General features: G+C 44.9%; 2 protein-coding genes across 2 annotated transcripts in view; one reads left to right on the top strand and one right to left on the bottom strand.

Annotated features, from left to right (window-relative positions):
• Positions 1–394: 394 nt before the first annotated feature.
• On the bottom strand, positions 395–14,235 carry AMDHD1 (amidohydrolase domain containing 1). The gene is made up of 9 exons (XM_084810232.1): positions 13,281–14,235; positions 12,602–12,708; positions 11,411–11,475; positions 9,356–9,633; positions 7,821–8,046; positions 4,885–5,009; positions 3,758–3,851; positions 2,544–2,704; positions 395–730 (listed from the first exon to the last, which is right to left on the bottom strand). The coding sequence occupies exons 1-9, from the start codon at positions 13,418–13,420 to the stop codon at positions 625–627; spliced, it is 1,302 nt and encodes a 433-aa protein (XP_084666358.1). The 5' UTR covers positions 13,421–14,235; the 3' UTR covers positions 395–624.
• Positions 13,363–16,013, top strand: part of CCDC38 (coiled-coil domain containing 38) — a 35,794-nt gene continuing 33,143 nt past the window's right edge. Inside the window, exon 1 of the mRNA XM_084810229.1 lies at positions 13,363–13,659. The gene's annotated coding sequence lies outside the window, so the exon portion shown is untranslated. The remainder of the gene's footprint in view (positions 13,660–16,013) is intronic.

The raw sequence follows: 16,013 nt of genomic DNA on the forward strand, positions 1-16,013 counted from the left end.
CCTGGTGGGCCCCAGCAAGCTAATTCCAGGCCTATTTGCTGCAGCCCCCATCATCTGCCACGCTCTGAATGATCATTTGGCGGCAGTGTGTGTGCGTGTTGTCTTCAGCCCTTGTAGCACCACTGACTCTAATGTCATAGCACAAAATGCTTTGTGAAGTTCTCTTACTAAGTGATTTTCCATATGTGGGGTGGTGGCAATTCAAAAGAAGAAGTAGTTATGCAGTCCTTTGAATCCCGGCCGCCGTATCCTCCCTCACGCAGCACAAATGTTACTACTGAACGTGAGTTGTGAAAATGTCCGACGTACGCAAGGACTCCCTGTAAAAATCTCTTTGATATCTTTATACATGAGGGTGTAGACTATCGTCTTCATTAACAGATAAAGCCAGAGACAGTTTTTATACATATTTAGGTTTATTTCAGAGTTTTCCCTGAAAATATCAGGCAGAAGGTTAAGGTTAACATGGAAGAAGGAAAATAGAAACCACTGAACTGGAGTTTTATCCCGTAAGCAAGTGTATGTGATGTGACATGCAGTTTCTGTATAGATGTGAGACCCTGTTCATTATTGTGTGCTGTAGGGATTCTGGCAACTGCTGTATTCAGCCTTCACAGGAAGTACCTAGAAGTCCAGTATGCTGTCGTTTTTATAGACAATCTTTCCTTTAACAATGACATACTCAATCAGTTCTTGATGGCCGCCAAACTGGTAAATCAAGTGTTCCCATCTAAAAAGATGTTGTAAAGTATAATATAATTATATTTAAAAACAACAACAAAGTATTTTGGGTGCTGGACAAAATAGGAATCAGGAGAGTCAAATTGCAGAAACAGAAACGTCGTACAGAAGGCAAGCAGACGGTCACATATCCAAAATCTCCCTCATTTACAGACATTTACAGATGTGCACACACATGCCTGCCTGCCTAGCTTCTCCTCTCTGCACATCGAAAATTAGCATGTTAGGGAAAAGGCTAGATTTCTCTGATATTTTAACCATGCCACAGGTACACATGGAAGCATTCCATCATATACCACATCAGCATTCCGGAGAGCTTTTCTTTAACCATGAAGACTGGCCCTGGAGTCTGTTCTGGGAACAACAAAAACTGTTGGGCTCCACCCCTAGACCTGCTCTAACTGTAGCCCTCTCACTCACAGGGCTTTGACCTCAGTTCCCACTTGGTACCAGAATGTTGATTTCAAGAGCTGGCAACCCTAGAGGGTAGGTGCAAACCAAGCCTGGACATGTCTTATGGTAAAGCCAAGGATGGAGTGGTAATCCAGCAAGAACTTGTCATGTATTGCATCTCGCACAAGCCCCATTGGTTCAAGTTATGATCTGTACAGCTATGGCTAAAGCTGATGAGTAGGACCGAGCTGCCCTTATCAAGTGTTTGGTACCCTGGAGAGGCTATCTAGAATGTGTGGGCTAGATGCTGATGTATAAGTCAGTCACACCCATACGTGACATATATCAAAGTAAGTCTGAAGACTGCCTACTAGGGCTGTTGGAGAAATCCACAACAGAACCAAATGAGTTCAGATTTTTATGGCTCTGACCCATGGATTCCGCAGCAGACAGCTCCTCCCCCCCGCCCCCTGCCCATCAGGCAGATTCCACAGACTTGCGGACTGGTTTTTCCAACTTTCCCAAATGTTGTGCAAATTTCATCTGTAGAAAAATATGCAATTTAAAAAAAAAAAATGGCCAGAAATGTGAATTAAGCTAAAGCACAGAAATGCACATTATGGGGAAATTGTTTCACACATGTGAAGTTGTGCCAATGCGCATTTGCGCAAATGCTAACTTGCGCAAATTCGGAAACTAAAAAAATCTTGTTCTGATGACGGGCAAACAACAGAATGAAAGGTGCTTGACAAACCACAAAACACAGATGGAATAGATTTTACACAGTCTGTACATCCCTAGTGCCTACACATGTACAGCAACCTCCACAGATACAAGAGTCATGGTCAAGGCTCCAGTCCCCATGGAAAATCTGCACACCCATCAGATTGATGCTAATAATATGTTCCCCAGGGCAAGGCTGGCATATCAGAACATAAGAGCAGCCATGCTGGATCAACCAAGGATCCAACTAGTCAAGCATTCTGTTCACACAGTGGCCAGCCAGCTGCCTGTGGGAAACCCACAAGCAGGACAGCACCCTCCTACCCATGTTCCCCAGCAACTGGTGTACATAGGCATACTGCCTCTGACATTGGAGGTAGCATAAAGCCATTGATAGCCTTGTGTTAGCTTCTACGGGGTGAAGCAACATCTGCTGAATTAAAAGGAATGTTGGCCATGGTCAAAGACAGGGGTTTTCTTTTTTTCATTTCTGGTCAAAATATTCTGAATTGGGTGGAAAATTAAAATATTGCAATTGAATTGAACTGAATTCATCATCATCATCAATAATAGAATCCCAGATGTTGCCATCCAAATTGGATGATCTACTTAGTTTATTCTGAGTATAGAATTTTCCTGTTTATACCAATATTAGTTAGGCCTTAAAGAGCAATTTATATACTTACCTTGGTGAGTTAATGATAATGAGGTCTCCTTGTTTGCCGGTTTCTATGGAGCCGTGTGTGTGTGATTTCCCAAGAGCATAAGCTGCATTAATGGTGGCAGCAGCTAAGGCTTCTTTCATGGACATTTTCAGGTTTACACAGGCCAGGTGCATTACCATAAGCTAATGATAGAGGGAAGGTATACCTGAATTCACTACACAGATAAATAAAACCAATGGTCCCTCAATCATCTCTCTAACATTGTTGCGCAACCAAGCTCACTGTGACAGAGGTTAATTTCAAACAACACAAATTTAACTTTGCTTTCAAGAAATGCAGGGTTTGTCTGTGCTGATCAGAAAGCAGGGTCTGCACAAGCCATTGCGCACCCCCTTTCCTTTACCATGTTGCCCCCACTCCTTCCCCTGTTGTGAACCCCCAACCCCCCTTCCCTTTACCACTGCTGCCACATTGACTCTCTGGAGAACCACAAGGCCGGAAGAAATGGTTGGTGTGGCTCTCGCAAGAGCACCCTTGATCACTCCTCCCCACTGCCAGGCTCTCACTGAAAGGATTCTCAGCATGAGCCAAAGGGTGGATGGATGAAAGCGGCTGCCCATACTTTGTTTTGCTCTGAGGATCCCCTCAAGGCAAAACAGAGGGCAGGCAGCTGCTCCAGAAAGTCCTGCCGGGTGCTCTCTTGCTGCATCATTTTCCACAGCAGGAGAGTGAAACCAGCAAGGCCCACCAGAGCACCCACTAGCATAGCCAAGTAGGCATCTGCTCCAGAGAGCCCCACTGGCCCTGCTCTCCTGCTGTGACAAATCCTACGGCTGGAGAGCAGCAAGCGGGGCTCTTCAGGGCACCCACTGGAGGCAGCAGGGAAGAGTGGTGCAATTTGCCACTCCTCCTGCTCTGCTGCCTGAGACAGGTGCTTCACCCCACTTCATGAGAGGGCCAGCCTTAAATATCCTTCTTGATAGCTCTCTGCAGATCAGTATACAGCTATTGGGAGACAACGGCTTTGCAATGGCCAGCGTTCATGTGTGAATTACAAAGTGTGTAATTAAATCCATCCAGTCTGCTAGTACCCAAAATAAAATAGAATCTTTGTCCATTCCCAAAGACTCAAGACAGTAATAAATATCTCAAGCTTGATAGAACTTCACAATCATACAGAGAGAAGAAAATGAATATTTTTGTATCTATTAATAGCCTCTAAAGAAACATCTTACCATTGAACAACAATAAGCATTAGGGTTAAAATCACTGCCAAGAGCAATAATCATTCCTTCTTTTAACATTTTTCTAGCTTGAGGCTGTTTTAATCTAAAAAGAAAAGAACACTAGTTATTAGCATTTGAATTGCAATATAAATATTGCAATATTTCATAGAAATAATAGAAACGTTCTAATAAACTAAGTTCTAATAGGAAAGGGAAACTATATTGTAATAGTTACAGAAAGTCAGCAGATTCAAGTTGACAGGTATCTATTGCTGACATTACTTTTAACACAGGCAAAAATTTTCACGATGTGTTGGACTGCAACTCCCATTATCCATGGTCAGCATGGCCATTGGGGAAAGCTCGGTTAGGAACACATTTGGGCAAAACATGGTTGAGTTCAGTCCCATTGAAAGCAATGGGATGGTTCTATGTCCCAGTTCACACATTCAGCTGGAAGGAACCACATGAGACCCCCCCCATCACCCAGAGAGTCCTCATGGTGACCTAGGCCCACTGCATGAGCATCCAGCCATGTAGGGGGGTTCCGGTTCATGTGATCTTCCCATGCTTTTTTCACGTGTTGGGCCTCTGTACAATTGGACCACTCTAACAATACCTGGGAGGCAATAATACCCTCCCAGTAATAATATCCCAAAGGCATGGTATCTACTTGCTGCCAATGACAGAAAGTAACAATGCAACCTAATAGATATCAGGAAACCTGAGAGAGCGCCTTCTCCCTTACCAACCTGCCTGGTCACTGAGGTCATTGGAGGGCTTGCTCCTGATGGTTCCACATGGGCCTATGGCCTGATTGGAGTCCACCAGGAGAAGAGCCTTCAGCGTGGTGGCCCCCTTTCTTTGGAAGTCCCTGCCCCTGGAGATCAGGCAGGTACCAACACTGCATTGTTTCCGGCACCCGCTTTAAACAGCACTCTTCACTGACTAGCCATGGTTTTTATTGGCATTATGTTTTTAAACAAGTATAATTTGAATGTGGTGTTTTAATCTTTTTATTCTTTTACTGTTTTATTTTTTGTGTTCACCGGTCTGAAATCTGTTCTAGATATGGAGCATTATATAACTATTGTAAATAAATAGATACGTAAATAATAAATAAATATTAGAATTACCTCAGGATGTAGGCAGTGGTTGGTAACAGGACAGCTGCACATTTTGCTTGGGCCACTGCAGCAATACCTTCATCACTAATTTCTTCTAGGTGACTTACAGCTTTAGCTCCCATGTCAGCTCCAAGCTAAAGAGATGGCAAAACAAGGTTTGAATTCAAGGGCACAATCTATGCATGTGAAGACAGAAAAAAGCCCTACAATTTCCAGCACAGACAGCAGACCCTGTCGCCCAGGGGTGGGGAACCCCTTTCAGCCTGAGGGCTGAATTACATTTCGGAGAAGCCCTGAGGGCCACATTCTAGTGGTGAGGGAGCCCAAAGGCAAATGGGGTTGGGCCAAAATGCAAACAATGGCCAATATACCAACATATTTTAGCTAAAAGCCCTTCCTGCCAGTAACTAAGCCTTAGGAGAGGCATTTCAGGCTTTTAGACTGGAGGGGGTGGGGGGAAACTGCACAAAAGCTGGGAAACTGCCAAACAATTGGCTATTGGGTGAAAGGGGGTGGGGCCAGGAAAAGGAGGTTGGGCCAGGAAAAGGAGGTGGGGCCATCTAGGGAACCCTGGCTGGTGAGATTGGGATGCCAGGCTGGCAAGATTTGGCTTGTAGCCCAGAGGTTTCCCACCCCCACTGTAGCCATATCAAAACCTGCTTCCTGTTTTAAAAGCAATGTGCCAGGTAGCATACAGTGTATGCGTGTGCATGCGCACACTGTACAAATAGTAACTGATCATAGCACTAGAAAAACAATGTATTATAGGAGGCATGCTAAAACACTACCATTTGGTTGAGACATTTACTGGCTACATTCGTGTGTCATGCTAAACCATGATTGAGTGCAACATGAATTAGCTTAACCTCTCCCAGGTTCAGATGCTCCCCCACCCCTTCCCTCTTCCAGTGCAGCCAGGAAGAGGAGTTTGGAAGCTTTTACTTTTTCTTAAATGTGGCTTGTCATTTAGACATTACAGGAAGCTGTGGTTAACTAAACGTGGAGGCAAATGCTTCTGAACTCCTAGGCCAAAGAGGGGGGCACATAAGCCCAGGAGGAGACTAAGCTTTTTTCCGTCATACTAAACCATGGTTTAAACCAGCTTTCCCTGATCTGGTACCCTCCAGATATTTTGGATTATAATTCCCAGCATTCCTGAGCATTTGAATCCTGAGCATTCCTCCCCCTGGAATCCTCCTCAGCTGTCTCTGCTCCACGGCGAGCCCATACTGCTGCCAGCCGGGCCCGTCTGATGCCAGACTTCTGTCTGGTGCTGGTCTGCAGATGCCATTTGCATCCCTGCTCTTTGTCGTGATAGGCTACATAAATCTTTACATAGCCTATCATGGCAAAGAGCAGGGACGCAAATGGCGTCCGCTACGCCGGACGCCATTTGCATCCACAGACCGGCAGCAGATGGCAGCGGACGGACACAGCTGGCAGCAGGTAGGATCCAGCCAGCACGAACTCCGTGGGGTGGCAGAACTGAGTGGTCCATTCCGCCACGGACTCTGGGGGGACGGATTCTTTAGAATCTGGCCTCACTGGAGTCTGTGGCGGAATTCTCCACCATCCCTAGTGCAGAACCTCAAGCTCTCTGGAGTTCCCAATCCAGCCCTCTGACACTGCCCCTTTTGCATTTGACCCTGCCCACCACTGGAATGGGGCCGCGAGAGCTTCTCCAAAATGGAATTTGGCCCTTGGACTGAAAGAGGTTTAGCACCCCTGGTTTAGCATGATGTCTGCATATGGCCACTGTGTATTAAGAGAGAAATTAAGGCAGTAGGAATGGACTTCCAGATGGCTTTAGGGCACAATCCTATGCATGTTTAAACAGAAAAAAATTCCCCAGCCAGCATTCCCCATGTTCTCTCTAAACATGCATAGGATTGCATCCTTACAGAGCAATCCTGTGTGGAGGTAACATAGGTAGCCACTTCCAAACTCAGAGGCAACTGCCTATCCAATGCACGGTAGGAGCAGCATGGAGGGGATCACCTCCTTCGTGCTCCAGCCACCCTGCATTCGCAGCTAGACAGATGATTTTGGCTGTCTAGCCACGGGACGATGGAGTGCAGGGTGGGGAGGCCGGATGACACATAGGAAGTGTCGTACTGGCACTTATGCACTCCCCTCCCCATCCCACCCCCATGAATGTCCCCTTCCCCCCCGCTCTGTGCTGCTCTTCTGAGCGTGGAGCCCAGGATGATCCATACCACCTACGAGGCAGCAGGGGCAGGGAGGTGGCTCTCCAGGAACTGACCAATCCTATGGCCATCTAGCTGCTGACTAGCAGCCATAGTATTGCGCCTGTAGTGACTTAGTAAGTATATTTCTGCTTATTTGCATGGTTTTTCCTTTGCTTTATGCTTGCTTAGGCATACTTTTTCCTCAAAAAACTGGGAAAATTGCCACCAGGAAAAAGAGAAATAATACATTAAAGTAAAATATCCCAACATATACTTGGGATATTGCAAGCATTCTTTTGGAGTCTAGTCTTGATTGAACAGTATACTAACAAATACTATAGAATTACAAACAACAAATACTAAAGACCGGTAATGAAACTGTCTGAACCCTTTGATAGATATCAATGACACATAAACAGTAACTATTGAAATGTGTATACTATCCAGCAGTGCTATCATTGCTGAAGAAGGTCATCAGATGTCCAACTTTTTTATTTTATTTTACATCAGAAGGAAAAGATAAGCAAAGTCAATGTTTGAATGGAATGCAAAAAGTGATCAGCAAAGGTCAGAGGGTCCAGCTTTTTAACTCAGCGACCTTACATATTGTCTCCTACATTTTCTTGTAGCTTACTGCAGAACTGTAATGTCATGCTTTAGTACTTTCAGTATGATAAGCTGGCCTGGGCATTACTATTCCCAAAGCAGAATTCAAAAGCAAATATGTCTTATATTTTTCCATTAATAAAGAAGCACCTCAGCACATTTCATTGGATGCAGTTCATCCCCATGGAAGTTAATCTGTAAACCTATATCTTTCCCAGCCTGAAGAATTCTTCTTGTAGAATTCAGATCAAAGACACCCTTCTCACAGAAAACATCTATATTGTCAATATGTATTTCACCATTAAGTTCAAGTTCCTTCAGTTTAGGAAGGTGGAAGCGGATAATGTCATCAGCAGCTTCAATGGCAGTTTTGCCCCTTATGAAACAGAAAATGTAAGAAAGCCACAAGATTAATTTCATTTAATTTTTTCTGCTCCAAGTTTTTGTGTGTATAAAAAACAGATATATGTAAGTTAAAAGCACCCAAAGAACTGAAAGAGGCTTTTATCTTGGTTACATGAGCAGTTTTAAATAATGTTGGTATTTGCTGATATTTTTGACTATATTTCATGTCTTTAAAGACCCATCACTAGACCCATCACTGTACACACAACACATCGTCCGAATCCAGAGCGAATTCATTTGTGTGTGTGCGCGCGCATGGGGGTGGGGGAGCTCAGATGATTCGCAGTAGATAAGCAAGGGTTTCTGGCTCCCAATTAAAAGTACCAACAAAATGATTTCCCCTCCACCCCCACCTAAATTAGGCTACTGAAATGCAGAAAGCTTTGGTGTAACCAGGAGTGGCCTTCTTGTGAAAGGATTGTGAGCTCAGTTCTGGTACTGAAAACAAATCTCTGTGTTTGCTCTGAATGTGCTCAGAAGAACCCTGTTCTTTAATTCTATGTATTTTGCACCTGGCTCTTGTTGGTTCCATAAAAAATACCCAAAGTAGATCTGAAGCGCCTGAAGTCTGCCTGCTTCTGATATATGAGGGGAACATTAGTCACAAGTGGCACCTAATGCTGCCTGTCTCTGTGTGTGCTCTGTCATGTCTGAACTAAACTTCTGCATCTCTTCTAGATGTGCTAAAATTACAAGAAGGCCCAGGCACCCCACAGACCGTTCATTCTCCCTGCATCTTCACTATGCTCAAAAGTCACCCTTAGGGCACTTCCACACATCACATATCTGATAAGGAACAAGAGGTGGCAATAGAAGTATATCATGAATGAGATACTTTCTGTGGTATCAGGTGCTTTCGTTAGATTGTGAAAGTATCTTTCTGCCAGTGTTCTCTAAGTTTCCTCTGCTGATTCTGCTACTTGTGGGTCTGCAGTAAACAGAAGAGGAATTGTCTCCCAGAATGTGGGGTTTGTATGTGTTCACCAATTCTGATTGTTACCCTTAAACCAATTTGGGGAGGGGGGAGTGCACTGATCCCCTCAAACTTTCTCTTTTTTGTAGATTTCAAACAAAATAGCTCAGTGACCCAAATAAGCCTTATATGGAAATTAAGGACATAATGTGTTATAGCAGGGTGAGCAGATGTTGCTGGGCTCCATCATCCCTGATCATTTGCTCATGCTTGCTGGGGCTAATGGGAGTTGGAGTCCAGCAACATCTATTGTTGTTAGCACAGATAGCACAGTGCTTGAAATGGCAAGAGAGAAAGATGATATTACTTAGGAACAGAGTGGGCTCCACAGTAAGTAGAGGAAATGCCAATGTCCAGCTCCTGCCTAGCCCGTTCAATCACTCTGAGCATTTTAATTTCTGTTTCTAGGTTTAAACCATATCCACTTTTGCATTCAACCAAAGTGGTGCCTGCTCTGAGCATGCGCAGCAGCCGATGTCTGAAACTTCTGAGGAGCTCATCCTCTAGGGCTTTCTGAGTGTGCTCCACGGTGAAATGGATTCCTCCTCCAGCTTGATGAATATCCATATAGGAAGCTCCTGCCAACTAGAAAACAAAACTATCTGTTAAACATGTGTTATTGGGGAAATTACATATCACCCTGGAGCCATGTGTAGGGAAGTCCCAATCCTCCCTTTTCCCCTCACAAAATGCCTCAGGACCAGGAGGAGGAGATTCGCAACTGGAATGAATATAGCGCTTAACCCTTCCTCCACTAATCACTTTTTCCCTCTAACTTACTCTGTCCCACAACTGTGTGTGTGTGTGTGTGTGTGTGAGTGTGTGAAGAGAGAGAGAGAGCATGCGCACAGCGGTGGGCAAGTTTCAGAGAAAAAGAGATGCTAGGGGAAGGACTAAGCACCATCTTCTCTCCTGTCTCTTCTCCAATGTAAATTGCCTCTTCCTGAGGGGAGGGGAGCATCAGGGGTTCATCATATACAGCTGTAATATAATGTGTAGTTTGCACCACAGAAGCCATAGCTGCTCCACAGAATATGAAACATAGAACAAGTGAAAGTGTACATTTAACTAGTAATTTAACCTGTTGTAAACTGATAAATGCCAACATATTTTTAAAAACGGAATACATGAATTTGCAGAGTTTACCATGTACCTGCAGCAAACCTGGTAACCTGTGAGGCATATACATGATTATCTATTTCAGTTCAAGTGCATCATAAAAATACGCAGCACACTTTTATGGTTTTAAACATAATGAAATAAATGCATGTGTCCTTCTCGAATGTTACAGGGTTCACTGCGGGAAGATGCTAAATCCTCAACATGAGTCTGCTAAAAATGTGACATGGCCATCAAGAAGCAGCATGATGTAAGTTGTTCCAGGGCTGAGGGTTGGAATCTAAAAGAGCCAGTGGTGTAGTGGTTAGAGTGTTGGATGGGGACTTGGGAGACCCAGGTTCTAGTCCCCACTCAGTTATGAAGCTCACTGGGTGACGTTGAACCAGTCACTGACTCTCAGCCTAACCTACCTCACAGGGTTGCTGTGAGGATAAAATGGAGGGGAGGGGGACTATATAAACCACATTGGATTGCTTACAAGAGGAAAAGGTGGGATATAAATGTAATAAATAATAATATTATTAAGAATAATAATACAAACTCAGGGGCTGAGTTTGGCTCCAGTTAAGCCTTGATAAGATGTGTTCTTATTCTTTGAATATCACTTCATCCTATTATACTCCCAACTATTTGAACTCAGGGCAACCCTTCTAAATTTAACCTACCTTCTAGGGCCCCCCCAACTACAACCAATCACCTGCATAGCAGGAGAATAGATAGAGATTCTAAGCACAGAAAATGTGAGAGCTACAACATGAAGTCTCAGCTGGGTGGGCTTACCCCCTGCTATCATCCTTGTTACTTTTCTCTCTCCTACACCATGACTCTTGCTCAGGATGTCTCACCTCTCTTGTGGCTACAGAAATGACTATTGTGCTGAATCTGCAAGATGAGAAAGACTTCACCTGCATCATATTCTTTCCATTCCTGGGATTCTACACACTGAGATACCTCCAGGCGTCCTAAATTCCTTCCCAAGGGAGTCCATCCATAGCGATTAGCATTCCTTCTTCCTTTTCCCACAACAACCTCCAAAATCCGTCATCATCAGTTTCCATTCCGCTGATTCCACATTCCCAGGTACCTGAAGTTGTCCATTGTCTGTGCTACTGTACATAATGCTACAATATTTGCACTTTTTCAGAAGATGAGACTTTATGGAAAACTTAATCTACACATAAAAGCAAGGAAGACATGTGCAAAAGAAGATATCCCCAAATCCTCTCTGTTTATGCAAATTTACCTTCATTGCAAACTCATGAACCCTGTCACCAGCCCATACAGGATGTGTGTGTGCATCTATTAGACCTAATTTAAAACAAAAACAAACTTAGTAAATGCACAGTCTGGAGATTTCTAACTTATCCACTAGCAAACAAAACAGGGGAACATTACCAAACCTTAAGAACTGATAGTTTTGTCAGAACATTCTTCATATGGCATTTTGGTTCAACAGTCCAGTATGTCAGTAAATTCCTAAGAAAGAGAGACTGAACAGAGGAGAAGCTTCTGTTCCAATATTTGTATTTCTGGCTCAGTCCCTTTTGCCCTTTGTCCTGCCCCTTTGGACTTCAGCCACACCCACTACTGGAATGTGGCCCCCAAGAGCTTCTCCAAAACCCCCAAAATGGAATTTGGCTCTTGGGCTGAAAGACATTCTGCACTCCAGCCCTACAGCAATCGATGGTGAAATAGTCTAGTTTTGTTGGTCTAAGAGAGCATGATTCTTGTATGTTTGGGCCTAGAACACCCATCATCCTTCCTCAATGACTATGCTGCTGGCTAGGGCTGATGGGAGTTGTAGTCCAAAACATCTGAAGGGCTACAAGTTGCCCAACACAATCTGCATGCTGGACGCATCACACTGGCTCTTCAGTAAAATATGATGACAACCCAAGCCATGTTTAGATGTTAGAGATGCTAATTCATCACACCCAAAATGCGCAAGTGACATAGGGACTGTCATAGAACCATACACCTGGAAGGTACCCTTGAAGGTCATCTAGTCCACCCCCCATGCAATGCAGGATCTGCAGTGCAGGATGCAACTACAGCATCCCTGAAAGATGTCATCCAGCCTCTGCTTAAATACTCCCAGTGAAGGAGAGTCTGATGGAGTCTGTCCACTGCCAAACAGGTGTCAAATGGCTCTTCAACCATTCTTCATAGGCCATACAGACTAGAGCCTAGCCATATCAGCACATGGATCAGCACAGCCTTAGGTGATGGTCACACAAAATCAAAGTTGACACATCTACTCCAAACACTTCCATTTTAAAGCTCCACTGCCAAAGTAGCTAGAAGAGAGCCATCATGTTTCTTTTCAAGGGAAAATAATTCAGAGAATGTTTGACTAACTGAAGCAGATAATCTCTGCCTATATAAACATTGCATCATTCTGTTTGGTGCAGGGAAGCCTGAAATGTAAACTAACCTGGTAAGATGCACTTTCCTGAACAATCAATTATTTTTTCAAAAGACACTCCAGAGAATTGCTTGCGAATGGCACCTGCATCCCCAGCTGCCTTTATGCAGCCATCTCTGGAAATGAACAAAAACCCTAAGGTCAGTTGCAAACCAGGTGAGACAGAGTTACCTTTTTCACCCTAGCCCTAAGCCTCTTTTTCTGAAGCAATGTGCTTACAGTGATTCCCCCTTAAACAAGTGATTTAGTAGTGTTGTTTGAATCACCAATGCGGAAATATTAATTCATTAACTGGTGTTTTTATTAGTACAAAAGTAACTGCCCAATTCATTGGTTACAAGGAAGTTCATCCATTAAACACACACACACACATTTTGATCAACCAGCAGTTGTTGTGTAACAAGAAACAAAGGCAGCCACTGGTTTTGGACACAAGAAAACCACCAAAATCCATATAGTGAAACACCTGTATTAGGTCAACTCAAAGATCACAAAAAATGTGCAAGCTTCCAAGATCTCCAGATCTCTTCCTCAGGCAAGATGTTACAAAACGCACGTTGGCAGTTTCCTTTATTCTCCTGTCATTTGAAAAGCCTAGGTACAGAAACAAACTAGCAAAAACGATCCCTTTGCCTTTGGTGAGGGTTTTTTTTTTTTTGCAAGAGCACCGAACCGGAGAGACACTTACTTGCCGATCACCACGCTGGCGTTTTCCAGCACCGCCAGCTGTTGCATGCCAGCTTCGAGGAGATATTTCTCGCCTTTGGTGCAGACAAGCACTAACTGCTGAGCGCCTTCGAGCAAGAGCTTATACTCGCCGCCAGCCATCTCCCTGCTCTCTCCAGACAAAACAGAGCTAAGTAAGCCTGGCCGGAGTAACACCAGTGGCCTCAGTAGGGCGGGGAGAGCGGCTCGAAGGTTTCCAGGTCAGGGTCTGTCCCTTTCTCTCTGAATGTGCCGTTTCTCTCCGTTGGCTGCATTCACGCAGGGCAAACGCACACGCATTTCCCTCTCGCGGAGGCCTGATCTGCACATGGAGCGAAATGAGGTGGTGAAGTCCTGAGGCGGTAGGTAGAATGAGGTTGGGATCCAGTGTTGGTCCTACTTAGAGTAGACCCAATGGAATGAATGGGATTTCAGTTAGACTAACATTGAATGCCAGCCCATGGACTGTACTATTTCAAGACTGCAGGTGGGAAATCAAATTTGTCGGTGCTGTTCATGTAAACAAACACATCCTTGCGAGCAGAAAACTAGCATGGAAGGGAGCCTGCCAAGTCAGAACGTTTCCCCCTCATATTAGTTTTTGTTCTTACTTGCACGGATAGTTTAAAAAAAAATGTGGGGGATATTTAAAAAATGTATATGGGGGGTTCATTCAAAAATGTCCAGAGGAGTAGCCATGGTGTTAAGTTTTGTTGGAGCAAAAACAACAAAGCCTTTGGTGGTACCTTAAGAGACTAACATATTTATTATGGCGCAAGTCCCCGAAAGCTTATGCCATAAGAAATGTGTTAGTGTTTATGGTACCACCACCGTCCTTCATTGCTGCCTGCTGGATGTTTAGAAAGCAGCGCGCGCGCGCCTCTGCAGGCTGAAGGGGTGCCGTCCATTCTCAAGATTGTCGGGATTCTTCCCCGACTTCCGACGCATGCGTAGATCAGGCCCGAGTCTTTCTCATTTTAAGTCGCCAGGAGGGGGCAGAACAAGTCGCCTGCCCGACGGGGCGGGGCGCGGGGAGCGGTCTGCTGGGTGGAGTTCTGTGCTCTCTTGCCTGTAAGTAAGCTTCATTGAACAGGCTCGGTTGTTTCCGAATAAGCGTGCACTGGATGGAGGTGCACGAAGGAAGCTTCCTGAGAAACAAGAGTGAGGGGCTAAGTGCTTAATTCCTTAAGGAATCCCTCAGCGTGCCTGGAAGAAGCCTGTGAGCTCAAACCCCTAATCCTCAATGGATGGGTGTTTTATTATCCTTCTTTCTCTCTGGAGGATATGTCAAAAATATCGGTAGAAAATTCTGTGCTTGGGCCTCGGTCTTAAACACATAGTGCAATCCTATGCAGGTCTACTCAGAAGTTAGACCTATAGAGTTCAATGGGGCTTACTTCCAGGTTAGGGTGTAAAGCAGCCTTCTCCAACATGGTGCCTTCCAGAAGTTTCATCTGGAGCAGGCACCAGGGGCCCATTTACACCTAGCTTTTACTCTGGGGCGGGTGCGAGTTGAGGCCCCTCGCGACAGATGACACATTCGTGACTTCACAGCCATCCCTAGTTTTCGCCTGGAAAATGCGGAGTTCCAAGGAGTCGTTTTGTTGGGATGTTTTTTGTTTGCTACAGGTCCCCCCCCCCCCCGCTTGTGAGCCATCTGTCCCTTCCCCAAACAGACTTCGCATTTTGCAGTGGGCATGTTGTAGCCGTGTGTAGTGCCTGTGTCACTCTGTGATGCCCCTTTACTTCCCCCATCCCTTCGCAGCTGCAGTGCAGAGGCACAGGGCGGTGTTTTCATCTATTTAATCACACTTACACACACTTTTGCAGCTTCATATCTTTGTGACGGTTGCTTTTGGGCTCAGTACCCAAGGGCCTGGGGGGGGGGGTCTTGGGGGAAAACCAACATCACTCCGGCCACCATTTTGGGGCGATGGCTAGGCCTATAGTGCTCACACTTGTGAGTGTGAATCATAACGAGAGTCTCAGGCTGGGGAACTGACAAACTGACGATGCGGACATGAAGGAGCACAGAACACCCACTTTTTACCTAAAAAGCGACAAAGACACAGCAGAGCCCCTCAAATACAGAACAGCCACTGAAGTGTTGCACCCCCACACTCACAGGATTGCAGAGCTGCGCATTTCAGTATAATAGCAAAAAAAGAGGGCACGGTGAGTCTGTTAGGGAAGTGGGCAGTACATGACAAGTGTATTACAAGGCATGCTGATTTGAAGCAGCATTGCTGTGCAGTTGCAACGGGGAGGGGGTTCAAAGCAGTGCCCAGGTTAGGTTGAAGAAGGATTGCAGTGTAAGGGATTTACTTTTGTGATTGCTCATTACACCCAAAACGATTCACATGTTTTTATTAATCTGTTGGATTCTTCAGCGTGGAAGATGAGGAATACTGGATTATGGGATACAACAGAACGCCTCAAGATGCATCCACAATACAGTGTTGTCTTGATCGGGTTTAATCACCACGTTTTACATTCCATAAAGTGGGGGAAACAGTAATTTCCTGTGGGATTTCAAACCGAATTGTTACCACACACACATGAGTTCCGGGGAGGGGGTTGCGACTGGAAATAATTGACTATCCACCCAGTTTGCTGTGTTTCCATTCCGCAGAAAAGGAAAAATCTATTCTCCGTGCTTGGCCAAACTACCTGTCCATTTAACAGTGGAGGCTGGTGGCTCCGATTTCAGTGGGGC

Source organism: Heloderma suspectum, chromosome 7 (genome assembly GCF_057233095.1).
Source record: "Heloderma suspectum isolate Gila_16-S chromosome 7, 16-S_ref, whole genome shotgun sequence".
Lineage (NCBI taxonomy): Eukaryota > Metazoa > Chordata > Lepidosauria > Squamata > Helodermatidae > Heloderma > Heloderma suspectum.